This window comes from Lagopus leucura, unplaced genomic scaffold, assembly GCF_019238085.1.
Source record: "Lagopus leucura isolate 7727_CA_CO unplaced genomic scaffold, USGS_WTPT01 Super-Scaffold_100002, whole genome shotgun sequence".
Lineage (NCBI taxonomy): Eukaryota > Metazoa > Chordata > Aves > Galliformes > Phasianidae > Lagopus > Lagopus leucura.
This window is the reverse complement of record NW_024962263.1, coordinates 44,975,966-45,002,415: the sequence shown is the minus strand read 5'-3', so window position 1 is coordinate 45,002,415 and position 26,450 is coordinate 44,975,966. Positions and strand designations below refer to the sequence as shown.

Genomic DNA, 26,450 nt, shown 5'->3' with positions numbered 1-26,450 from the left:
TACATTTATTTTTTTTAACCCTCATCCTCACACAGTATAGCATGTTTCTTTCTCCAAGAATAAGTGAGTAGGTGGACAGTTTGAAGTGGAAATTAAGGAAAGAGTCATTCTGGATTGAAGGGCATCAATTTGGAAGCACTGCCAAACATTCCTTGCATGAACTGTGTTAAATGCAAACTTCTGTGCACAAGGGGGCATTAAGTATATTATGGAGCATGCACCTTCAGAGGCGAGTAGTATAAAAGAAAAGCTACAAAGAGTGGTGGTTTTCTTGTTCCTGAAATTAATACTAATACACGGGTGATTATAGTTTGGGCTACAGGTATGCTCAGTGAAGATCCTTAAGATAACGTTAGCCAGGAATATTACTTTAGGCCTTGAACTGTCAGAAAACTGGAGAAAAGCAATGAAAATGTTTTCATTTAGTATCTTAGTTTTTCCTTTCTGAAATGTGTATCGCTGTCTTGTGTCCTGTGCAGCTGCTCTAGAGCAGAACTTCAGCTCCTCCTTCTGCTGCCACCCACCCCTGCAGTTGCCATGAGAGACTTCCTACAAAGGGGCTCTTATGTGATCAACTGATGTGAAATTTTCAGCACAAACTCTATTTGAAATACCTGCTTGCAGGTTATGCTTCATTTCTGTCTGTAAGGGACATTTCTCAGCCTTTAATGTAAAGAATGATTGATGTCAGTAAAAGAAAAGTGCATTTTTACTATTTTCCTCGAACATAAAATAGGTTTCTCTTTAAAGGTTGAAATGGAATTGGAAATAATTATTGTTAAATATGGCATTTATGTGCATCTTTAAGCAGTATTAATTGGGCTAATCTAAAACAACACTGAAATGATCCTGACTGTACGTTTTGGAAATCACTCTCTGTTATTTGAGTATATTTGTTCTTGCCCTGTGCTGCCAAACCTTGCCCTTGTAAAGTTCCCTTTCTTTATTTCACATTCTCACAACTCAGAAATGAATACTCACATGGTATCCTGATCTTTTCAACGTCTTGGAGTGCAGGCTGCAATGTGAATCAAACAGATAACAATTGTGTGACTCTCCAAGAGTTTGGCCTGAATCCCTCAGGAAACTTGTTGGTGTAATTGATGTTTGACCTCGGAATTTTGTTTTTTACTTATGTTTAACATGGAAATAGTTTCTCAGAACATGTAATTAATCTACAGTGAGCTCTGTTTTACTGCTACGTATTGTAGGCACCAAGTATGGAGGAAGAGGAATATTGAGCATAAGCAATTTAGAGAGGCTCAGCTGTTGGCCAGCAAGAGTGCTAGGTACGTGTGTGCTGCCAGCCTGGCTGTGCTGCGTGTGAGATGTATGCAGGAGGCAGGTGGGGACCCGCACAGCTCACTGGTGCTTGAGGAGCTGCTTGGGTGGCTTTGCGGCATGCTGCATTCCAGCACAGAAGGAGGCAGCTGATACTGGGTTAGCTGCAACAAAATGGGGCTTGTGTGGTGTTTGCAGACAATGTGAGCAGATAAGGAAAAGATACCTACCACGTAAGTATTAGAAGAAGATGAGATAGGAACTTGTTCTGTGCCGTTTTGTTGTGGATGGTTTTCTAACCCTCAGACAGATTTGATGCTACTGCTGATGATGAACCAGTTAGCGACTGCTGCGATGTGTCGTGGCCACCCTGTGCCTGCATGGCGCTGCATGTTATATTCTGTACGTTTAGGAAGGGAGAATTCCCTGCTTAAGGAAAGTCTGCTTCTGGTGCTCCTGATGTTTATGTAATTACATACACATATAGAAGGTGTTGCATACTGAGCACTTACCTGGGATTGGACAGTAGCTGAGCTAACCCAGCAGGCTGTTTCCGCTGATGCTGGTGATGGACGACTCCTCTAAGAGGAGAATTTTCCTTTTTCAGTCTTCCTTCCCTGTTCTCCTATTGTTGCTCCTGGGTAGGTGCTTGAAATGATCCTTTTTGGTCCTTTGAACAAAGATGCACAGTTCTGACAGTCAAAAAAGCCATAGGCTTGGTTCACTGAGCTGGTGAGTGGAATCAGCCCCCTGGGAAGAGCCGTGACTGCCTGAGCTGAGGGAAGGTGGGTAAGAGGGTGGGGTGCTCCTCTGGAGTCAGGAAGATGGAAGTGGGAAACTGGAGGTCCTTTCAGGTAGATCAAGACACTGCACCCTGCGGTTCTGACCCTGACCTCTTTACTTAGGGAGTAAGAGGAAGAGAGAAGGGAAGCAGTGATGATTTCTATGAGATCCATGTGTATCGTAGCTTTTGCTAAATACGTGGAAATTGTTCTCTTGGCAGACGGTAACAGCGCAGTCTGGTCTCATTGATGGGCACAGACCTTAATACATCCTTTAAAACGTTTTACGATATTTCATTTAGGTCTAATCTGGCTTTCCTTGTGGTGGATGGGCAGTGATATCGTGGAGAATTGCATCAGACCCTTTAAAGGGAACTTCGAACATAAGTTATTTCTTAGTCTTATTTTTTAATAACTTAATCACTAAGAAATACAGATTATAACTTCATTATGAGCTTGCCGGCAATTGCAGTGCTGCTTCTAGATCTGAAACTATACTTCCTAGTTTACAGCAGGCTAATTTATACACATTGTATCAGCACAGGTGAGGTGTTTTATTGTAATGTACTTGGACTTGGGCACCCAGTGAAATTCATGCATGTTTCAAATGGACTTCCCATGCATCAGATGAGCTTTGGCAACTGCATGCACGTGCTCTAGTCCTTTTCTAGTCCTGTAAGAGGACGAAGGTCACTTATGTTTGCCACAAATATGCTTGTGTGCTATGAACGGTTTACTGGTAAAGCTGCAGTAACGTTATCATCTCTGATGTCTGTGTTCACCTGATGTTGTCAGAAGTGAAGAACAGTTGGGAAGGTTGTGTAGGTATGTTTTTAATATCATACATGGCAATTGGGAAAAAAATTTCTGCTCGGAAGTTCTTAACAAACCTGCAAGAATGTTATGAAGCAAATTTTAAAATATGTTTTATTAATTGTCTGTTCTTTTTCTTTGTTCCAGCTAACCACGTGTACAGTGCTTAATGGAACCTCATGGGATGCGGTCTGAAAAACAGCTTTTTAACCACACAAAGCAGTGCAGACGGGCTGTTGTTCCTTCCAACATAACTATCACAGGCTTCAGGGTTAAGATTGCTATTACTGTCTCCTCCTTGCTTTGGCACAAAAGCACACTGAGGGTGTTTAATTGCGGGTTTGCCTAAAGGTAGATTAGATTAATTATTACTGTGTAATGCAAGTTAAAGCAAATAAAGCTTAGCTAGGTGTATAAAAAAAAGGTGCTGCCTTTTTTGGATATAAAAAGAAAAAAAAGCCTGTAAATCACGATGAAATGCAGCCAACTTTCTTCATATCAGTGAAAGAAGAGGACTGTTTACCCTCGGAAAGGGATATTTATGTCAAGATGAGCATATGAAACTGAGTAGAGGAGGAAGGTTTCTCAATGAGAAGGACTGCAATTGCTTTCAGGACTCAACAGTTGTGCTCTTGAAGACTGCAGAACTAGCTTACAAATGAAGCCTTATCACTTGAACTTCAGTGCCTTCACTGCAGAGTTCTAAACAGCCTTAATGCTAATCACCCACTTTGGAACGGATCCAAGTGTTAAATATCTTACCTTATGCTTTTCAAAATACTGATTCAGCAGGTTTGTAAAGGGGGGGAAAGCCAAGTAATTGCCTTTAATCTATGCATTTTTGCCAAGCCATACTGAATTATTTTACTATTAGAGGCATTAGAAACTAACAGGAAAAAGAACCGAGTTTGGAAGCATATTTTGGGGTACATCATTTCTGTAACTGAATACTGTACTGCTTTACAAATTCAAGAGATAACATACATTAAGTTAACAAACATGTATGCACTGTTTGAAATGTAAATTATTCTTAGAACACTTTTACTGGGTTTTACGTTGTCGTTTTAGTGCCTTAATTTGAGTTAATTGTATGATTGCCATGTCAATAAATGTAGAAATATAAAAAATAACAAAGGAAACCTCTAAACAAACCTATTGTGTTATCAGTGGTTTTTACTGAACTTGGATTGGTTGAAGTATTGTAGATGCTAGATGCATTTTCTAAATTAAAGACCATCTTTGAATGGGAATTCCTCTTACAAAGAAAGACTGGTTCTAGTTTATAAGGCAAGAAATGTGCAGGCAATGGGAAAAAAAAATAAAAAGCATATAACATAAAAGCTTCAGGTAATTCAGGAATGTCAGTAAATGCTGTCAGCCTCTTGCTTTGTAGCAGGAATGCATTCATGGTTATATGGGCAGTATGGTTTTATTTTATATTATTTCTTAACCGAATACCTCCTCAGTAATTTATAATGGCTTTGCAGTTGTGTATTAAATAAGAAGCACTGGAAAACTGATTCGTCCTTAGGACGATTTGCATGTTTCAAGTGGTATTGAAAGCCGCACTGATGGATATGTAATAATAAACATATCTGTTATTAATATGGTAATGACTCTGTGCTCATTTAATGAGAAATAAAGTAATTTATGGAAGGACTCTTCTGAAAATGACTGGCATGGTGTTTTCTCCTGACTGCAGCTTATACGTGGTTCTGAGCGTTCAAGACCCTGTGATGAGCTCTAGCACAAAGTACATTTGCATCACAGTGCCTAGGAGACTGGGGAACATTTGGTGTCTGTTCGATGTAAAACAGTAAAGACCATTCCAAATTTTTTGTTTCCTTATTCTCCTGGCCTGCAGTAGCCTATATTTATGATTCCAGCATGCCTTGTGCTTGTGAAGGTTCTGGTGTAAAGATGCTTCATCCTTTCTGGTGCAGAAATCCCACTCATTTGAGGGGAAGGAACCCAGTGTAAGCAGCCATGTTCAGAAGGAAAAAACAACCAAACAGCGCGTGCGTTCCATGAAGCTCTCTGGGAATCTCCCTGGGTCTCACTGAGGTCTGCAGAGGAGTGAGCTGGTAGGGACAGCATGCAACTGTATGCCCTTGAAAGGTCTCAGTGATGGGAAATGCAGATCAGCAGAAGTAGATGACATAATTTCAGAAAGTTCCCTATATGGAGCTTGCTGTATTGGTAATATCAGCAATTTCCAGAGCTGCCAGTGAGGCACGCTAAAGATGAACTTCCAGATCTTGATTTGCTTGCAGCATTGTTAGATTGCAAAGCAATACAAGGGACTGCTCTGACCTGCTTTAAACTCCTGTTGTGTACTGAGAATGAAAAAAAAATGTAAGGGTGATCATATGCATCTTACACTATGTATTCCTATACCTGTAACAGAGAAATATCTAGAGCAATAGAGAAGGCCTTGTAGCCAGGTCATTCAGCAGCCTAGGTTTGTTTTTATATTGCTTTTCCACCTTCTGTAACTTGCTACCTCTTTTTTAAATGATTTCTTAACCTTCCTTAAAAGATGTTGTCCCATCTTGTAATTCCATGTTTTATGAGTATGAAAAGGATTACGTAAAAGCTGCTGTGAATAAATACTGACCAGGGGAAGGAGGGAGGGGTTGTAGAAAAAATGGGCTTATTCTACAGGTCCCTAAAAAGCTCTGCAGGTGATGGTATGTGCCAAGGTTGAATTCCACAGTTCTTTCTAAATGCTGATTTTGCTTGGGAAAGAAGAAGCCAGGCGTAATGAAGTGTAAAATGAAGTTGACTTGTCTGTCTAGGATAGGTTGCAACTAAAGTACTGTAATAAAGAAGTCTAGACATGCAAATCACAGTTTGTGTGCTCCGCTATACCACTGTTAGCACTCCCTTACCCTCAGCAAGGGGCCCATCTGCAGGAATATTTTGCATAACAAATTCCACCACAGGTTTACAGGTTTCTGGTGTTGGGAAAAGCAATGCTTGTAATCTCAACTGTGTGAGGATATATTTTTGGAGAAAAAAAAATTACTACTTGAATATCAATGTTGCTCTCCAGAAGAAAAAAAAGCAATTCCCTGCAACTTTCAATACAGCTGTTTTGTTTTTGTTTTTTTTTTGTCTCTTGCCACCTTTTATTTTTCTTTCATCTGTGCCACTGCTGATTCCTCTCTCGCAGAAGTGCTTTGCCCACTCTCATTGAATTCAGTGCCAGAGTCATCAATAGAATGAGCAAGCTAAGAAGAGCTGGCATAAGTCAATGCGGCTCTGTTAATGCAGGTAAAGGTATGTAGGTTTACACAGTGTGAGAAAATTCGATGTCCAGATTATTCTGTGATTGTTTTTTTATTCACTCACTATTTTTTTTAAATTTTCCATTATTGTATTACCTTGAATGCTCATTAATGTTGATCCAAAGCCAAAAATGTGTGCTCTCAGTCCCTCTTTCAAGCCTCCTTTTTCCTGCTGAAGTAACCAGGAAAATAAAGTTAAGAGTTAGGCAAAAAAAAAAAAAAACCAAACAAAAAAAAGAGCCTGAGCAATAAGAAATGAGTGCAGCCTCTCCCACAGGTGGGCTTCAGCAGCAGCTGCTGAGGCTACAGAGCAGAGAGGAAAGGGCTTCTCCATGAGGCACTGAATGGCAGTGGTGCGTTTTCATGTGTGGTACAAACAAATGCAGGCAAGGAGAAGGGCTTTTTTGACTAAAAATGAAAATTAGTGTTTGCAAACATTGATTGTAAAAGGCAAGCAATGGCACTGAGATGAGAGATACTATGTATGTGACTTTAAACACCTCCCAGATGGCCACACAGCTCACTCAGTTAGAAGTCACACTGCTACCAGTGCATCTTTGTCATTGCTGTGACACAGGAAGCAAACAGAACAGGGGATTTCGTGATGGGAGTGCCATGCCCCAGGCCCCCAGCAGCCCCAGGAGATGCCACTGCACATAGCAGCTACGGCAATCCCTTCTGGGCCTTGCTCAGCCCTGTGCTGGAAGCATCCTGCATGCTGGAGGTGTATTTCGGGTAATTTGTTCATCTAGAGCACCCAAAAGCCTATGGTTTTGCAGCACAGGAAAGTGGAGTGCTGTAACGTAGTCAAGGTAATCTGTACTTCCATTGCTATTCACACACCGCATTGAACTCTACTGCTATACTCCTCATGCCAGTTTGTGTAAGATTCAAAGAGACCAGCAGCATCTCTCAGCTGATCCTCGCCTTAAGGAAAGAAGCACAAAGCTGTCATGGGAAGCCGAAGGGACAGTGGAGGAAAGAAAAGGAAAAAGGAGATAGCAGCTGTCATGGTGGTGAGGTTTTCCTGCAGATACAAACCCTGTTTCTTCTCTTTCAGCACAGCACCCTCTAGCGCCATTCCCAAACTCTGTAAGCGATTTACATCTGCTTGGGATGAGACCCGGTACGCCAAAGGTTACAATACGTGGGAAGACGCCTTCAGTTCAGCTTGACTGTAGACCATTCTACATTCATATAGAAAGCATGAATAAATGGTCTCTATACAGGTCTCCGTTAGTATTAAGAATGAATGGCTGTATCGGAAATAACTCGTAGTTACATGTGAGCAGGCAGCTGGGATCTGCTCTGACTTGAACAGGTGGTCCCAGAATCACAGAACGGTAGGGGTATTGGAAGGGACATCTGGGGACCATCAGGTCCAAGCCCTGCAAACACTGGGTCTGCAAGCTCTCAGCAGAGAACTGGGCCAATGCCTCCCTAGGAGGCAAGCTTGTCTCTTCTGAGCAGCCCCAGCCTGCAGAAGATTCAGCGCTCTTGCTGAATCCAAAGCCTTGCTTTCAAGCCCTGGGTAATTTCTATGGCCAATTTGTGACCGTGTCAACTGTTTGGAAGTGAGAACTGTATTTAGAGAGCAGGGTGTTCACAAAGGAATGACAGTCACCCAAAATTTGGGAACAAACTCATTAACTGCAGTGTGGTGTCAGTGAGTAGGCATTCTTTATTTATGACATCGGATGCGTGAGTGGCTATTTCCACCCTAATCACACACCTTGAACGAAAGACCTTCAGCTTATGTACATTACTTGTGTTACATATGAGAAGGTTTCCTGGTCAGTACATACATATTCAATATGGCCCCAAAGTCATTCATTAACAGAGGGCCCCACATCCTTGCACGTGCTCAGTGATTTTGAGTGGGGGTCTTGAGTCCCTGTGGGGTGAAGTAAGCGGCCTTCCTCTTCATGACTGCAAATCGCCCTCCTGTAGCTTTCCAGGTGGCAGTTTGAGAACACTGCACAGGAGAGGGCCCTGCACTGACTGAGATAAGTGATGCATGGGGTCATGGAGTACAAAGTTGATGTTTTGCTCATCATCAGCCCCGGTGTGTTTTGCATTATATTTGTGAACGCAAACACCATTCAGTTAAGCATGTTTAACATCAGACCAAGCGTATTTTGCTTTGTATTAGCTACTTTAGTGATAGCACGACCAGAAAGGTCATGGAACAGTGGAGCAGTGTTGGGGTTTCCAGAAGCACCATCCCAGAGAGATGTGAGGAAACCAGGAGGACAGTCTGGAGACGTTTCATTGTGACATTCTCCTCCTTTCTACATGTTTAAGCACTGATTGCTGTATTGGCCGCAGAGCTACACTACAGGCCCGCTACGTGCGCGCTCCCGCCCGCCTGTGAGGCATCAGCACCACGCGCGTTCCCGCTCTCTCTCTCCCGCCCGTCCCTGCCCTTCCGGCGCTGCGCGCGCACCCCGCCCCGCTTCCGGCAGCGGCCGCGTTGCAGCGTCATCCTGAGGGGCCGGTTTGAATGAGAGCCCGAGGGAGGGGGCCGCGCCCGAGCTGCCGCCGCCGCCGCCCGCCCCTCCCGTCTGCCTGCCGCTTCCCTCCGGTAACGCCGCTCCCGCCGCCGCTGCTCGCCCTCCGCCATGCCGCTCTTCTCAGGTGAGGCGGGCCGGGCGGTGCCCGCTGAGGGGCGGCGGACGGGGTGCTGCGGGGGGCTGGGAGCTGCGGGAGGGCGGAAGCAAGCAAGCAAGCAAGCTCGCTCTGCGCTCCTCTCCGAACCGCCGGGTACTGCGATGGAGCGGTCTGCCCGGCTGATGGCAGCGGTGGGCGGCCGTCCTGAGGCACGTGGGGAAGGCCCGTGCCTGGTGAGGCTCCCGGGCGTCGCGTAACGCGCGTCGTTCAGCTGGGCTCCTTGTGAGGTTCTCCCAGATCGGCGTGTTATGCGATCCTGCGCGCCGTTCGTTCGTCCTTGTTGCCGTCACACGCGTTGCTGATATCTGCAGTCTTACCCTTTCGGGAAGATTTTAAGTTGCGGCTTCTCGAGTTCAGTGGTGAAACAAACCCAGAAATGACGGAGTAGATTTACTTCAAGCAAAAGTACAGGTGGGACATAAGGAGAGGGCTGCCTCCACTCAGGGTCTGCTGACTGCTTAGCACGCACGTGGGTTGTTGTTACATGCTGTGTTTTGCAGGCTTTCAGCTCAACTTCAGCCTTTATGCACATGTGAGATCAACTGATGTGAAGCCATCAAACAAGTGTTCCCTAAAAACACACTTGTGTGTCTCCCTGCTCTGTGTGAGTTAGCCTTGCAGGATGCAGGTAGCATGCCCCTGTGTCTGTGTGCTGGACGTTTCACTGGTGACACAGGCTGTACTCACTGGTGTGCAGCAACAAAACCAGGAAATGGGCACAAACTGGAGCACAGGGAGCTCCCTCACGCTTCTTCACTGTGATGGTGGCAGAGCACTGGAACAGGCTGCCCAGAGGGGCTGCAGAATCTCCTTCTCTGGAGGCATTCAAGACCCACCTGGATGCTTTTCTGTGCACCCTGCTGTGGGGAACCTGCTTTAGCCGGGGGTTGGTCTGAACGATCTCCAGAGGTCCTTTCTAACCTTTACAGTTTTGTGATTCTGCTCCTACTAGCACGACCAAACACCATGTGACTGCTTGGTTCCAGGCCTGCACCTGTACTGGGAACAGAGCTCCAGGAGCTGTGTTTGCATGCAGGTATGGTAGGTGCTGCCGAAAATAAGGCAGCAGTGTAGTTCAGATTGCCAAATTATTGAGTTGTTTGGTTGGAAAGGACTTCGGGGATCATCAATTCCCCTGCTATTGTGGCACTGTCAAGTTAGTGTTGTGCTTAAAGAAGCAGGGGGTGTGCTGTTTTTTGGGGCTTGTGTCAATACATGCTTATCACCTTGTGTCGCTCAGTGTGGATAGTAATATTTGGAGCCAAAACTATGGCTTTTAAAACTTGTTTGCCACTGAAGGAGAATGAAAAACTTACCTTAATGCGTGTCCCAACTTCCTACAGAAATTTGTTTGCAGTGGACAGCACCATGAGATTGGAGGAGTTCACTTTATGTCTGCTTCAGTGAAGACTTACCAAAAGAATTTCTGATTCTCTCCTGTGCAGTTATTGTGTGTAGAAGTTCTCAGTACACATGTTGGATCAAAGTTGGATCACAATAGGATCTCCGTTATGCTTTGAAGGGTGTCCCCTAATGTCAAGGGTGTCCAACTGTTCTGAGATGGTATAAAGTCTAAAACTTGTAATATTGGTTCCATCTTGGTAATTATGTTCTTTCATTTTAGGAAATAATCTAGTTTCAAAATACTTTTGTTTGCAGTTAATGTGAAATGGGGAAAAGAGAAATTCGATGGTGTGGAGCTGAACACGGATGAGCCTCCAATGGTCTTCAAGGCTCAGCTCTTTGCCCTGACCGGAGTTCAGCCGGCTCGACAGAAGGTCATGCTTAAAGGAGGAACACTGAAGGTTGGAATCCATTTGTTTTTCTGCATTATTTCTGATTTAATTACGCTGTGACATAATTAACAACATCCATATTTGAGTGCTTCTCTAGAATTAAACGGTCTCTACTTCTCAGAAATAATCTGTGTGTTTTGTTGCGTGCTGCTGGAAATTTATGCTGAAAGTTTGTTGCTGAATGACTGGGAGGTGTACTGCAGTTTTGAATCACTTTTTCACTGATTTTTCTGTGCAAAAAAAGAAAACCCAAAAGACTGCAAAACTCTGCAGTTCTTGTTCAGCTGTTCCTTTTGAATGTTCGTAGTCTGTATGCAACTTTTTTGTTTTTCAGCTGAAGAAAAGTTTGTCTGGTGCTTTGCTGGAGGTTTACCTCCATGTTATGCAACGTGGACAGCTTTCCTAGCAAATTGGTTTACACCTGAACACCTTATTGAGAAGGTGGCTTGGTTGCTTTTTCTATTTCTTAGACAAGGCTAGTGATGTGTAAATCCATCATAATTGAGAATTTTGAATGAAACACAGTTGTATATTAGAAATATGTGATAAATGTTAATGAGACTGCTCACTTGTCTTTTGGTGGAAAGTAAATAACCTCTTTTATTTCACTTCACATACAGGATGATGACTGGGGGAACATAAAAATAAAAAATGTAAGTTCTAAGCAGTATCTACATTTTACTGCCTTGAGATTTATATAATTATACATTTTGGCCTTTAAAGAAGAACATAAAGCTTTTGTTTCTGTGTGGGCTCTGTTTGAGTGAGTAGTTCCTTTTTTAAAACCAGGCCTGGATGGAAAATAGTTGTAGAGTTGTTGGACCTGAGTGTTCTTACTGGCTTCTCACTGCTGCTCCTTGTGCTGGGGATGCTAAAGCAACCACTCTGTTTGCTGCCTTTCTCATCAGCCTTCTGAAATTTGTTCTCCTGTTCTAGATGGCTGTTGTTCAAAGCAAAGCCATGGGTTGTGCCTATTGGCACTTTTGAATTTGCTCAGTGAGGAAATGAGAAGTAAACATGTTTGTATTTCTTACCTGTATAATGCCAAAACAGGCATTTTTTGTGTTTTCAATCATTTTCATTTCTGTAGGTATACTGTAACATCTCTTTATTGAGCAGGTTGAGTCAATTAGTGTGATTGTTACCCTTGCCATTAGTTCCTGAGCACCTGTTAGAGCCTGCAGCTGTATGTTGCAGCTACTGTAGCAGAGTTGCTCAGCAAAACATCCAGTATATCACCAGTCTCTTTCTTTTCTGCATACTCTCATGCTTACAGCTGCCTTTATCATTTTAGTCATGATTTGTACAACTCGCTGGGTGCACTTCATCCTTTTCCTTAAGGTGTTCTATTTGTAGCCTTCAGATAGCCATTTTTTCCCCTTTGATAGATAGACCTTACTCTGTATAGATTTTTTCCTGTTGAACACTGACAAACTCCTTTTCCTTGTAGCAGTCCCAGAGGCATTCTTTTTTATCCCCTGAATTTGTCCTCCTGCCTAAACTGACTTTTTGATGAGTTTAACATCCTTGGAACGTGCCAGGCCAAAGGGTGTTACTTCCTGTCCCGCTTGCTTTTCAGGTGGAAAAAAAAAATTCTGTACTCAGTGCTGTGGTCCCAATTTTGGCCAGCATCTGTCTGACGTGTTTCCCCTGATTCTTGGCTGAAAGGGAGGATCATTTTTTGTTTTGAGAATTCTGATCATGAGGTCTTGTGGGCTTTTTCTGATTGAGAATCTCAAGTGTTGCAACTGTTTTCCTATTGGAAGTCAGGTGCTCTGTTATCCTTGGTTCCAAGGTTCTTTCTGAAAGTTAGGGGAAGAGGAATATTTGCACCGAGGTCTTCAAGATGCATCCAGTGTCTATCAGAAAGGGAGCTTTTTTTTGAACACTTCACATTTGGGTTACTCTTGATTGTTAAATGCAGTCCTGATTGGAATCTCCAGTTATCAGCTACTGGCAAGAAATGAGTTCTGTAACTTAAGAGAAAGATCTGTCTTATGTCTGGGGAAATACCTTTAGTATGTTAAGGGCTTCACGTTCTGTTGCTTTTAAGGGATTAACTGAGCCTAAACATTTGTTGCTGTCTTTATTGTGTTCCAAGGGAATGACCTTATTGATGATGGGCTCTGCAGATGCGCTCCCGGAAGAGCCCATTGCTCGGCCCGTCTTTGTGGAGGACATGACAGAAGAGCAGCTGGCTTCTGCTGTAAGCATGTTACCAGCTTCACTTCCTTTGTGAATTTCTGAATAGCAGCAAGTGCTTAAAAGCTTAAGTACTAATTCTTAAGTTGCTTAAAAGTGTATTTTGAGTATGCGGTTCTTCTGTTTAGCATTTGTATCTCCTTAAACGTGAAATTTATATGGATGAACAAGTTAAGGTATGGGATGTACTTTAAAAGTCCAGTCTCTAATGCTGTCTTTAAGCAGGCAGTTGAGTAAATGTTCTAAAAAGAGCGTTGTTGGTGCTTTTAGAAATGGTCTGTACTGCTGTCCTGAGATCTACCTGAGTAAGAGATGCACAAAGGTGTTCCCTGCCTTCACAGAACAGAATCATAGAATTGCTCAGGTTGGAGAAGACCTTAGAGATCGTCGAGTCCAACCTAGCCATACTACCTAACAACCCTCTGCTAAATGACATCCCTGAGCAAAGGGGCGTGATATGTCTTCATATTTCTGAAGGGAAACCAGAGGTGGTTTGTGTTCTTGTTTGTTCTCGTTAAAAGCATTACGTTACGCAAACTTGTCTTTCTAAAACTGAAGTAGGTTTGACATTATTGGATTGGGATCAGATTATATGTTTTCCTGGGAACGATGGAATCATTAAGCTGCATGCTTTCTCCTGACAGCTACTCAAACATGCAGGATATCTGCAAAACAATGAAACCAAAAAAGAGCTGTTATGTTGTGATTTATGGTGGTTGCTAAAACTGGTTAGTGCAATTATTACTTGGCCTCCACATTTGTCAGCAGTTGTGTAAAATGAGCAGATGGACGGTCTGTCGCAGAACTCCAGGGAAGAATTTAAGTAATGCTTTTGTCTCCGGCTGTGAACTTTATCCCGTTCAGAGTTGTGCTGAAAACTGTTTGTAATTAAAACCCCAGTGTTACTTACAAGTGAACTCATGTGGAAATTTCACAGAAATAGGATTTTAAGGTCAAAACTTGGATTGAATCATAATTGAACTTTCTAACTGACTGCACGCTCGAAGAATATGCTCGATAAATTAAACGTACAGAGCAAAAAAGACGCAAAGTGTTCTTGGATGTCCTCTGAAAGCAGTGAATTGTGAAGTAGATTCATACAGTCAGAAAACAGCTCTGGGAAACTCAACAAAGTACCCTGATGGAACATTCTAGGTTTTACTCATCTCTGATGGTTCCTTTTCTTGCAAGTTTTATGTGCAATTACAGCTTTTCTGAAAGAAAGGCTTCCAGGGCTCTCTGTTCAAGCACCCTTGTACATTTTTTGGTAGATGGAGTTACCATGTGGATTGACAAACCTTGGCAACACTTGCTACATGAATGCTACGGTTCAGTGTATCCGCTCAGTGCCAGAAGTGAAAGAGGCCCTTAAAAGGTAGGACTCTGTACAAAAATACCATGACTAGAATGTTTTCTTTAGCTTATGAAATAGCATGCATTTTGTGGAACAGTCTTTTAATACTATGGATTACTGTAACGCTCTTTAAATCTGGTAAGGATTAATAGGATGATTAATTAAAGTGTGCACTATGGCTTTGCTAGTTTAAACTTTTAAAAAAGATTTAAACCAAGTATTTGTTGGAAATAGCTTTTAATGGAGAGAATGAGTTTTGCTTAACTAAAAGGAAGGCTTGTTTAGAATGCTTCGGCAGGCCTGCTGAACTCTGAACCTTCTCTGTGTTATTTGTATGAAAGAATTGTACGTGACTCTTCTTCCTCTGAAGGTTGCCTTTTTTTAAACTTGATGATTTTATAGCATAATATGCTTTCAACTGTGAGATTCTGAAGTTAGTATTAACCTTTTGGTGCTTGGAGATAAAACAGCAGGGTTTTTTGGGAGAGCCATGGGTGTTACAGAAAGAAACTGGAGTTTCAGCGATGGGTAGGGAATGGCAGCCAAGTCCATCAGAATCTGTTTCATTAGTTCTGGTTGTAGAATATCTGTGATTGTGGACTAAAATATTGAAATGACCAAACTTCTTTTTGTGAGGAATCTAGTAGAAACTTCTTGAATATTGTAAAGATCAGAGGATGAGCCTGAATTTGTCCTCCAGATGAATTACTGCAAAAGAGCCGTTAGCGTGGAGTTTTCCATGGGAGAGCTGGCCTCTGCTTAGTGATGACGTGGAAGGGTAGATGGCAGTGGGAGAGAGGTGGATGGTCTTGAATGGGGAAACTTTACTGTGTGGCTTTGTTCCAGCTGTTCAGTTGATCTCTGCAAGGATATTCCCATTTTTGAGGCATGGCAGGAGGCAGGCCTCCTGTTCATCACTTGAAGTCTGATCTGAGATTGCCTAAGAATGCACAAGGCCTTCCTTTGGCTTGAAGGCTTATATCCTTTGAGGAAGGCCTATGTTCTCCATGCAGGTGGTAAAATTAAGAACTCTTCCAAAGGGGAGTGCTAAGTTCTCATAATGTAGGTGGGCTCCCCCACATTTCCAGTGTGGGAAATGCTTCTGTCTGCTCCAAAACGCGTCATCTCTCTCTGTTCTTCTTCTGCTATGAAGGTAAGAAGACTGCCCTCAATCTCTGTCATTTTATCTCCTGTCTGTGAATGTGTTTTTTTCCATGCATCTAAAGCAGCTGTGGCATACGTTTCAGAAATAGGGTAGCTTCTACTCAAATATTTTCTTGGTTTCTTTGAAACTGGATTGCATCTTTGAAGAAAATGAATTAGGGAGGCAGCATTTGTGTGTTCTCAAAGTTGCCAGTTTTCTGGCACGTGCTCGCAGAATAACCAAGACTTTGATATGAGTCTTTTCTTCAGTTACTTTGGTTTTAACGATTGACTTCTTTTGATACCTTTCTTTAAATTTGGTTGCCCACTTGACTGCTCTTCATGATTTGAGCGTAAACCGTACAAATTCTTCTCTTCTAGGTATGGTGGTGCCTTAAGAGCTTCAGGAGAAATGGCCTCTGCTCAGTACATTACTGCAGGTTGGTGTTTAGAGAAAACATAGGCTTTTAGGCTAGAGTGTGATTTCCTGTTAAATGGAGGTGAAAATTGCAGTTAGAGCTCAGCGTGTGTTTCTTCAGTGCATACACCTTAGGAATTTCCGATCTGCTAAGCATTGGAGAACTCATTTTGCTTGGTTAATGTCTTTAAAGGCTGCAGAGCATACATCACTGCATGTTACGTAGCTGCACGCTAGAAGAAATATGCTCAGTGCTAGCCAGGCTTAGATAACAAGTGTTCATGTCATACTGTGTTGTACGTAGGCAAATAGATTGGAGCTCTCTAAGGCAGACTCCATCCATCTGCTGTTTGCATCATTTTGCATAGGAATATTTTCATGAGCAGTTCTTGGATTCACTTGCTGGTAGGCTAACGCCACACCCGTAGCATATGGATTTTATTTATTATTTTTTAAATGCTTTATTGTTTGGGTGTTAGCTGGTGCTTAGTGGTCTTAATGGCCTTAGTGGCTGCTGGTCTTAGCCTTTACCCTGAAGAGCCCTACAAAGTAACCTCTTAGAAAGTTACTCTTTGTCATGTTGATCTGGGTGCTCACGATTTGGGAGCTCACCGTGGCCCCTTATCTCCAAGCTCTAACTAGAATTCTAGTTAGACCCCTTAGACTTGAACAAGGGTACTACTTGTCCACTCTTTCTTTTTTTACTCTATTTCATTGCCCCACTATGATGCTGGGCCACGACACTGGGATTTCTACCAGTCCATTTAAGGAAAAACAAAACAATATAAGGAAGGAAAGGTCAAGTTTGTGGGTATGCCTGCTGATCGAATTGTGGGGTGGTAAGTTCAATGGTTACTCTATACAACCATGCCTGCCCCTCCCCTTTCTGCCGCCTTTACTTTGTGTCCCTTATTTTCTTTTTGAGGTGACAGCTCTGCTTTTTAGGAGTTGTAATGGTTAAAAGTCTGAGTTATTTCTTAGTTAACTGTCTGGTGCTGAGTTGGTCAAGAACTCCTGCATGACACGTAGGGCATTTTTTTTAATTACTGCATCATCTCAGTTGATCCTCTCTCCAAGATCAGTGAACACATTCTGTAAAGAAGGGCAAAAATTGACCTTGGTTCCATATGATCTTGCCTATATTCACCAGTTCACGATTCTATTCAATAGTCTCTCTGTTTGTGAGTTGGTGACTGTGCGACCATTGCCTACTTCACGGGGTGGTTGTGAGGGTTAACAGGTGTCTCTGAAGTGATTTGTCAATGTGAACTGCTATAACATGGTTTGTTAAGGCCTTCGTGAGAGCGTGTCCAGAGCCAAAAAGAAAGGCACACGTCTCGTCATGCAATCATATCAGTCACTGAATTGCACAGAGTCACTGAACTGTCTGCACGCATGTATCCATGTACTTCTTTTCATGGCTATTAAATCAAACATGAGCATTTTCTAGATATTTTAGTTGGAAAAAATGATTTTTTTCTTTCCAAATAATTGGTGGAGCCGCTTTGGAGTGTAGATTGTGAACGCCTTCTGGTCTCTCTAGGTGTTGTCTGAGTGTGGAAACATTGTTGCTTAGATGTGTCTTAAATGCAGTGCAAACTACTCAGAAATGTTCTTCTTTTAGCAGCCAGGAGAGTCAAAACAGGATGCGTCAAACTCCGAGTTGTCATCTTTACCTTTGCAAAGTCACGTTGACAAATGAGATTTGAGGTGCACCTGCTATGGCACCTGGACAATTTGGCCCTGTTTGGGAAAGGTCAAGTTGGGCACTGTTAAATGATCAGTCTTTAAATATTGCTGTCATTTTACTGTTCTTTTTAAACCTCCTGACGTGTTTAAATGTTTTTCCGCTTCTCAAAACGTTCAACTTTTTTTTCAAGCTCTTAGAGACTTGTTTGATTCCATGGATAAAACTTCCTCCAGTATCCCACCTATCATTCTCCTGCAGTTTTTACATATGGCCTTCCCACAGTTTGCAGAGAAAGGTGATCAAGGACAATACCTCCAACAGGTAAAGAGTGATTATAAACTCACTGCTTGAAAGTTCTGTATTATCTTGGAAGTCTTAGCACAATGCATTTATGTTTTCATTTTCTGTGAAAATAATGTAACCCAGTACATTTTGGCCTTTGTGTTGTGTAGAAAAGTGAAATGTAATTTCATGCCCTATTTCTGAAAGGATACAGAGATAAATTGTTAGAGAATTGTTACATTTGGTTTTACAATGTGAGGATGGATGATTGTAATGCTGTTCTTTAAATCACTCTGCTGTTAGTCCTATTTCATGTTCTGTTCCTGTCCTAGGATGCTAATGAGTGCTGGGTGCAGATGATGAGGGTATTACAGCAGAAGCTGGAAGGCATAGAAGGTGATACAGTGATGGAGGTAATTGTGGTCTCACTCTGACTGGAGTTAGAATTTATAATACTATACTTAAACTTCACATAACTTTTTAAATCATCTGCTCACTGAGTTCTTTAACACGTGTCTGTAGTCCAGTAAGTGAAATTGCTTTCTGGTGACTGATCATGGTAGTGCTATCTATTTTGCAAGCTGTGCTGTAGTGTATTTTTTGGAATACTTTTCATTTGGACCTTTTAGGGAGTGTTTTGGACCAGGGTGGAGGTGGATGTGAGTACTTGGCAGCTGGCCACGGTAGCCTATGAATCTAGCATACAAGAACCAAAAACTGATGAAAGAACAAATTTGTGTCTGAAAAAAAAAAACCCAGCAACATTCTTCTTAGGTATACAATTGCTGTTCTAAACAGAGAACTGACAACCTGATACGAAATAAGTTTATATGATAAAATCTTGGGGAGAAAGTGACTTTTCTTTCTCTGCAAATGGTTCTCTGGAGAATCTCAGCAGCAGAAAAAAATTTGATAGACTACTCTAAAATTTAAAGACATTTAACTTGTGATGTGGCACATTTTGATTGAAATCTTGCTTGCTGATGTGCCTTGAGGTGGCCTTAACAGCAACAGTGCTATAAATGCATTCCTTCTATAAAGTTTTACACTGTGAAAGGGGATGGACTAGGAAAAATGCACCTGAAGAAAGGTGAAGGAACAGGCTTCAAGGAATTGAAATAGGGTTATTAAGAAGACTGTTTTTACATGCTGTTTAAAGTTATGTCATAAGAGGATTTGTTTTGCAGACAGACTCTGGAGCTACAGCAACAGCTTCTAAAAAGAAGAGTTTAATTGATCAGTTCTTCAGCATTGAATTTGAAACTGCGTATCCTATGGACTAAGGCAAGGCATGTGGGGTGTTTAATGATTTTGTGCTTCTTTTATTGATTGCAGGGAGCATGAAAAGCATCATCTAAAGAAGCATGGAAAATAGAGACTTGTCGGGGGATAAAAGGAATGATGTATTGCAGGAGTACTCTGCAATTAAAGTCAAGTTTGCATATACTTTGAGAAGGAGAGGAAGGAAAATAATGGAAATTTGCAGGGAAAAAACTCCACTGAATTTAAATACCAGATTTCCGTTCCAGAAAAGACTTTCAGTTATCTGCTGGGAGGGTTCTGAGATGTTTTATCCAGGTAAAAGTAGTTACCTTCCTAAAATAGCCTTTTTCCCCTGAGTGTTGCAGATAATCTTGGTGTACTAAACGTGGACAAATGATAGCTTGAGATGAGGTGGATTTCTCAAGAGATAAATTAGGTACTTACCGAACAATATGTAAGAAATGTATTTGGCTCCCAGCTTTCTAGTAGATTTTTTTACAGTGAAAACAAAAAGGAGTTGACCACATGGGGATTGTGTGTTCTGCCAAGCAATCCATCTGTCCTTTTTGCCGTCACAAAATCATTAAACTGGCCACCACTTGCCTGAAAGGTTTCTAGTGTGGGCTTTGCTCTTTTGAAATAAGGAAGAATCCTGTAAGACAAGGTGTTGTATCTCATAGCTTGCTAGTAATGAAGAATCGCAGAATGGCCTGGGTTGAAAAGGACTACAATGATCACCCAGTTTCAACCCCCTGCTGTGTGCAGGGTCGCCAACCAGCAGACCAGGCTGCCCAGAGCCACATCCAGCCTGGCCTTGAATGCCTCCAGGGATGGGGCACCAACAGCCTCCTTGGGCAACCTGTTCCAGTGTGTCACCACCCTCTGTGTGGAAAATTTCCTCCTAATATCTGACCTAAGGCTCCCCTGTCTCAGTTTAAAACCATTCTTCCTTGTCCTATCACTGTCCACCCTTGTAAACAGCTGTTCCCTCTCCTGTTTATACACTCCCTTCAAGTGTTGGAAGAAGTAAAGAAGTTGAAGAGTAAAGACCTCATATTTTGAGTCATATGTCTTTCTCCTTGCGCTGTGATGTCTTTTATTCCTCAAGTTCTTGGGAGGAGCAGAATGGGTAGTTAGCAGGAATGCTGGATAGGCCAATGACAGGAGAAGGAGACCTGTTAGGAAAGTTGGGTTGCAAGCCTCCTGAGTGTTACTATGGCAGCATTTGTAGAATGAGTACATTGCAAGCAGTCAAAAAAGTATCTTGTTAGTGGATAAAAAAAAATAACAGCGCAGCAACTTGGATGGATTGATTAGGAGAATGTGTGGAAAGGAATGAAGAAATAGCCTTCCTTTCAAGAAGGAGGAGTTTTCACTAGTGCAGCTCCTTCACTAGTTCAGCTCTGTGGTGCACAATGGTTTTCCTTAATTTTGTGAAGCATGAAATGTACAGAAGCTGAAGAAGAAGAGGTAACTAAAGGAAAGGAGAATCAGCTTCAGCTCAGCTGCTTTATCAATCAAGAAGTGAAATATCTGTTTACAGGACTAAAACTGGTAAGTCATTACAATTTTTATTTAATTGAAATTCCAAATGATTTGGGTTTTGTGGTGGTGGTTTGATTTTTATTTATTTTTTTTAAATTTACCCCTGACTTGGAATTCACATCTGCTGTCCAAACTTCGGTAAGTTCCAAGACTTTTTGGGGTGTTGTAGACGGAAATGAGAATGAATTATGTGTTAATATGAAGCAGACTTCAGCAGAGCTTTTTTTTTTTAACCCTGCTGTGGCCTTCCTCAAGCAGGTATCCATATGCAAACCAACACGTAGTTTTAACAGGAGGTGTTTTTCATCTGTCTTGCATTACAGACTGAATAGGATCATAGAATCATAAAGTTGCTCAGGCTGGAAAAGCCTTAAAGGTCATGGAGTCCAACCACGACCTAACCATACTACTCTAACAGCCCACCCCTAAATCATGTCCCTGAGCACCTCATCCAAATGATTTTTGAAATAAAGCACACCGTAAGTAGTTCTCCAAAAGTCAGTTCTTAATTAGGCTGCTATTTTGATTGCTGTGTTTGAAGGGAAAGCAGCAGGTAAGGGAAAAACAAATCTTAATCCCTTCAACATGCAAATATTGTGCTCACTGCTTTTACAGAGCAGTTTTGTAAGACTAGGAGTGAAAGCTGTGATTCGGTTTGTACAGGATTAGATCAGCTTTACGGGTCTCAAACAGTCTCTATATCTGCTTTACCTTTTTACAGAATTTGGAAGGAAGAATAAGATAAAATAGTTTAATGCTCACAGAGTGTGAAAATTAAGAAAAAGGAAACCTCACTTTCAGGCCAAAAAAGGTCAGCTAAAATTCTGATGCTGAATTGTCTGTGGCAGCAGAGAGTCCCAGTGCTAACAGCCAGGTCAGTTCTTCCCTGACCTGGGAAAGGCCCCCAAAAGTGGATCTTCGCTGCCCATCTCCTTGTACACAACTCTGCCCACTGTAGACCAACAGCTGAGAAATGTGCAAATATTTGTGCCACAGGAAACTGGAAATTTGTGTTCCAGGCGTGACACGGCGCAGCACATTTGTAACCAAACCCAGATTCTTCATTTCTAAACTGCGGTTTTCTTGGAGAGTAATGTATTCTGCAGAGAGAAACAGAGTCTTGTGAGGTCTCATGAATGGTGGATGTGGAGCTGGACAAATGAATGGCCATGGTGGTTGTGCCAAGGGATTTCAAAAAGCCTTATGACCAAATGGCCGATAGCAGTGGAATGGATCAACAGCAGAATGTTCAGTTTGTTTATCCGTGCTGTGCTTGAAGCTCAGTGCTTTATGACAGATGTGTCTGTTGTGCTTTTTTGAACAGCGTCTTCAAGAGGAAATCACCAAACTCTCTCCAACTTTGCAGAGAAATGCACTCTATATCAAATCTGTGAGTGGTGTTTGTGTTGCTCTTTCTGATTTTTTTTCTTCAGCTGCTGCCAGTTTTCTGTCCTAAAACACAAACTTGTTGCTGCACGCGATTTATGTTTATAAAGCACCTGAATATCCACTACTGAGAAATTTCAGTTGTAGATTATTTCTTTGAGTACAATGCTATATAGAACTGCAAGAGGGGAGGCCTTTTATTCCTCTATGTACAAAAACGTTCCTGCAATATCCTGTAAGTTAGGATGAATGGTGTTTAAGGTATAAATGATCTGTGAATGTATCTGAATTAATAGCATCTTCTAAACTTCTTTTTTAGTCAAAAATTAGTCGCTTGCCAGCGTACCTGACCATTCAGATGGTTAGATTTTTTTACAAAGAGAAAGAGTCTGTGAATGCCAAAGTTCTTAAGGTAAGTTTTCTGCATATTAAAGCTTAGTTCTTCTTTACGCTTTTTATTATTGGTGATGAATAATGCTTGCAGGTCATTTACTAAATTGTTTTCTTTAAAATTACTTGAAAAATATTAATAGTAGAATTTCATTGCTCGAGTATGAAGCACCTTTGTTCCCTGTTACCATAGAATACCAGAATCATTAAGGTTGGGAAGATCACTAATATCATCTAGTCTAAATATCAGCCCATCCCCACCATGCCCACTGCCCACATCCCTCAGTTCTTCATCCGCACAGTTCTGAAACAGCTCCAGGGACGGTGACTGCAGCACCTCCTTGGGCAGCCTGTGCCACTGCATCACCGCTCTTTCTGAGAAGAAATTTCTCCTGATACCCATCCTGAACCACCCCTGGCACAACTGGAGGCCATTCCCTCGTCCTGTTGGTGTTACCTAGGAGAAGAGGCCAATCCCCCACCTCACCACAACCTCCCTTCAGGGAGTTGTAGAGAGCAATAAAGGTCTCCCCTGAGCCTCTTCTTCCCCAGACTGAACAATCTCAGTTCCCTCAGCTGTTCCTTGTAAGACTTGTGAGGGTCTGTTGCTTTGCTGTCCTTCTCTGGAACACACTCTAGGTCCTTGATGTCTTTCTTGTATTGAGGGACCCAATGGTGCTACATGGCAAACTGTGCTACCAGAATAGGCTGGAAAGGGGAAGTTAGGGATTGAAGTATACGCATTGCTGTACATAGTTCAGCAGGTGAAGTTGTCATAATACATTGAGTCTCATTTAGTTGGATTTGCGGACTTAAGGAGAACGCTTCCACATAGCGTACGAAGTTGTGCATATTTTCTTTCTGCTGTTTACTTCCTAGGATGTGAAATTTCCTCTTATGCTGGATGTGTATGAGCTGTGTACGCCAGATCTTCAGGAAAAAATGGTTTCCTACCGGTCAAAATTCAAAGATCTTGAAGACAAAAAAGTAAATCAACAGCCAAAGAATGTGAGTCTTGTGGCAGTTTCATGGGCAGTTTGATTGAGTGCAGCATACACCTGAAATGATTATTGATACTATGGGCTGCAGCATTAGGCAGTTTCTCCTAATCTAATGAGATTCTTTGTTCATATTCACTGAAGGATTTCCCCACAAGCCCTTTGTGTTCCCATCAGATTTGCATGTTAGTAAATTGCACCAAGTTACTGATAGGGTCTTCAGTTTCACATGTTCAAATACTTGAGCATAGCACCTTGTCACTGTTGTTGATGTTCACTGAGCAAATCAACAGATCAGTTGTTTGCAGTCAGGGTTCCAAGTTTCTGCTGGAAGCAGTGAGTTGGATTGCTTCTCCTTTTAAAATGTTTTTTTTTTTATTTTTATTATTTTTTTTTTTTGGAGCTCAGAAGCAGGGCACAGAGCTGTACAGCTGCTGCCTGCCCAGTGCCTGCAGAGAGCTGCAGAGAGCTGTACGGGGCGTCCTGCTCGTCTCGTGACTCGTTTAGAACATACTTAGCAGTGAGCTAAAAGGCTGTGCTTTGAACGCTTAGTAAAGTTTCATTTCCTATCCTGTCTTACATATTCTAAAACTGACTTCCTTTTTTTGTTTTCCTTCGATGGAGAGAAAAAGTGAACAAAACCTATAGTGTGTTCTGCTTGTCTTTTCCCACCGTAATTCTTGGCAGTTCCATGTAAATACATGAATAAGGCTTGCACCCCTTTTTACACAGTCAGAAGTGAAAAGAGCTATTCTAAAGCACTGTGTGTTGGCACTTGGTCTGCCTGGGATTTTCTCATAACCATTTCTTCTGCCAGCAAGTCCCTGGCAAGGAATGGAACCTTGAGTTGCAGAGTGCCTTTGGTGGCCATGGTCAGGGCAGTGTGTGTTACAGGGGTTCAACAGAATTACAGGGGTTGGAAGAGACCTCTGGGAGTCTTCAAGTCTAACCCTCTGCTAAAGCAGTTCCCTGCAGCAGGTTGCTTTGGAAACTGGTGCTACCTAGATGAGGTTTTGGGAGGTCCTGCTAGAAGTAATTGCAGTAGAATCTGTTTCAGATTGGAATAAAAGAAGTTTAGTTGTAAAACACATTTAATCGAATGCACAGTTGGTCTTTGGTGAGATTGTGCCAGAACTTTTTCAAAATGTGTCCACATTAATTCAGCTCGTTGTTTTCCAGCTGAGTAAAAGCGATGGTGCACAGAAAGAAGTTAAATACGAGCCCTTTTCCTTTCCTGATGGTGAGTATGGGGAAATGTATCTGGTTTGAAGTTATTTTCTATTTACTCATGCTTAAGTGGATCAGATAGAAGGAATACTTGAGAACCCTCCTGTCAGTGCGTTTGGATATTCATGTTCAGAAAGTGATGGAAATGCAAGGAATTGAAAGTTTAGGTAAGTTAAAACGTAATTCTCATATGTCTGACAAATTAATATATGAAAAATACCTGCATCAGGAGCCATTTGCATGGAACGTGCACTCATTTTGTGTGTTCTACCACTGGGTGGGGGAAAGCTGGAACTGAAGCAGAAACTGGGAAGAGGACTTTCAAAACCCACCCTGAGTGCAGAGAGCAGCTGACACTGGAGCGAAGTGTTGGCTGAACCTGTCCTACAGGACCATGTTTGCTGGCCACCTATCACCTGCTGAGTGCTGCAGGCTTTGCTGTGTGTGCACCTCATCCATCTGCACAGTGAGGTCACAGCATAGCCTGGCTGAAAGCTGCTGCATTTAGAACTGTGCTATAAGGAGGGTCTTACACAGCTGCAGTGCTGCAGTGTGGTAAACTTGTCTTTGTTCTTAAAAATACTAAGATTGGTCCTTTAAGAAAAGCTTAAGCAGTTTTTTTTTTTTTCTCTTCCTTTCAGATATTGGTTCTAATAACTGTGGCTATTACGACCTGCAGGCAGTACTAACGCATCAGGGCAGATCAAGTTCCTCTGGGCACTACGTGTCCTGGGTTAAAAGGAAACAAGGTGAAAAGAAAGTAAAATGGCGCTGGGAAAGGAGGGAGCTGATGGATTGTCAGCTCTCTTCATGGTGCTGCCCTTCTGTTACAAGCAGTCTCTGTTTTTCTTACAGATGAGTGGATTAAGTTTGATGATGACAAAGTCAGCATTGTTACACCTGAAGACATTCTGAGGTTATCTGGGGGAGGAGACTGGCATATAGCCTACGTTCTACTCTACGGGCCACGCAGAATTGAAGTAATTGAAGACGAAGCTGAACAGTAGCCTTCGGTTCTGACCATTCTGCCTAGGTGTGAAATAAATGTTGATTACTGATCACTTCTTTAACCCCAGAGCTTTAGCAGGTGGATACGTAATGGGTTCAGACCTTTCCGTTTGAAGAGGGACGTTGTTTAAAAACTGATCCGTGTACCAATTAGTCACTATGAAACCGGACTGCCCACTGTGGTAGTGACAATACTTAAAATAGCTTTAATGTCCTGCAGAAGATAATTTTTTTTTTTAAACGAGCCTCTTTTCCCCCATTCCTCTCTCATGTCATCAAGTATTTATTACACACCTACTCTCACATTTGTTACTCTTGCATGGTTCGTACCACAGTGCAGTGGCTGTCCATCCTCTGCCTCCTGCAGTGCTGCTGTCAGGGAGGTAGAAGACAAACTGTCTCCTCCTTGCGTAACTCAGTGCTGCTGCCCATAGCCAACAGCCGTGGCTACAATCAAGGGTTCTGCCCAGCCTGACCTGCTGATCAGTCTGTGCTGTTGCTGGCATTTCATGACTTTACAATAAATTGTGATCAACACTGTCTCCATTAAAAAAAGAAGTTGGTGGCTTGATAGTGTAGTTAGTATGTGTCTCTTTTCACTCCTTGGGCCATCATTGGTGACTGTCTTATAGCAGGTGCTGAGGAAAGGCACTTTTTTTAAGCTGTAGAGGGGCATGGGTCAGTGCTGAGGCTCCTGTTCAGCATCTTCCCCCAAGGGACAGAGCACTGCTGGTGGCATTGATGACAGAGTTTGTCAGGAGTAAAAGAAATCTGCACTTCACTGTGCACAAAGTGACACAAGACAGATCAGAGAAGGATGGCATCCAGATTAAGGGCAGCTCCATGCCAGCCTCATGCCTTGAACACAGGCACTGAGATTACAGTTTGTGCTGCAGGAACTGGTGATAAATC

General features: G+C 42.3%; 2 protein-coding genes across 4 annotated transcripts in view; both read left to right on the top strand.

Moving 5' to 3' along the window:
- ROCK1 (Rho associated coiled-coil containing protein kinase 1) overlaps positions 1 to 4,550 on the top strand; it is an 82,037-nt gene extending 77,487 nt beyond the window's left edge. The window contains exons 33-34 of one of the 2 annotated variants that reach the window (XM_042869016.1): positions 1,212 to 1,289; positions 3,024 to 4,550. In XM_042869016.1, the coding sequence (XP_042724950.1) occupies positions 1,212 to 1,289; positions 3,024 to 3,027 (82 nt within the window). In that variant the 3' untranslated portion in view covers positions 3,028 to 4,550. The remainder of the gene's footprint in view (positions 1 to 1,211; positions 1,290 to 3,023) is intronic. The other variant, XM_042869017.1, reaches the window with a different exon arrangement.
- Positions 4,551 to 8,718: 4,168 nt separating this feature from the next.
- USP14 (ubiquitin specific peptidase 14) lies at positions 8,719 to 26,109 on the top strand. 2 transcript variants are annotated; one of them, XM_042868625.1, is made up of 16 exons: positions 8,719 to 8,803; positions 10,496 to 10,641; positions 11,253 to 11,285; positions 12,734 to 12,838; positions 14,106 to 14,209; positions 15,713 to 15,771; positions 17,630 to 17,760; positions 18,054 to 18,134; positions 18,909 to 18,988; positions 20,424 to 20,538; positions 21,854 to 21,919; positions 22,235 to 22,327; positions 23,185 to 23,313; positions 24,483 to 24,543; positions 25,172 to 25,279; positions 25,386 to 26,109. In XM_042868625.1, the coding sequence occupies exons 1-16, from the start codon at positions 8,788 to 8,790 to the stop codon at positions 25,535 to 25,537; spliced, it is 1,479 nt and encodes a 492-aa protein (XP_042724559.1). In that variant the 5' UTR covers positions 8,719 to 8,787; the 3' UTR covers positions 25,538 to 26,109. The 2 variants fall into 2 exon arrangements, with proteins under 2 accessions (XP_042724559.1, XP_042724560.1); XM_042868626.1 differs by lacking the exon at positions 8,719 to 8,803 and adding an exon at positions 10,193 to 10,399.
- The last annotated feature ends 341 nt before the right edge of the window (positions 26,110 to 26,450 follow it).

Excerpts from the sequence above, each read along its gene's own strand:
- USP14 (XM_042868625.1), top strand. Across the intron at positions 11,286-12,733 it reads GGAACATAAAAATAAAAAAT|GGAATGACCTTATTGATGAT; the intron begins GTAAGTTCTAAG and ends TTGTGTTCCAAG. Across the intron at positions 23,314-24,482 it reads TAAATCAACAGCCAAAGAAT|CTGAGTAAAAGCGATGGTGC; the intron begins GTGAGTCTTGTG and ends GTTGTTTTCCAG.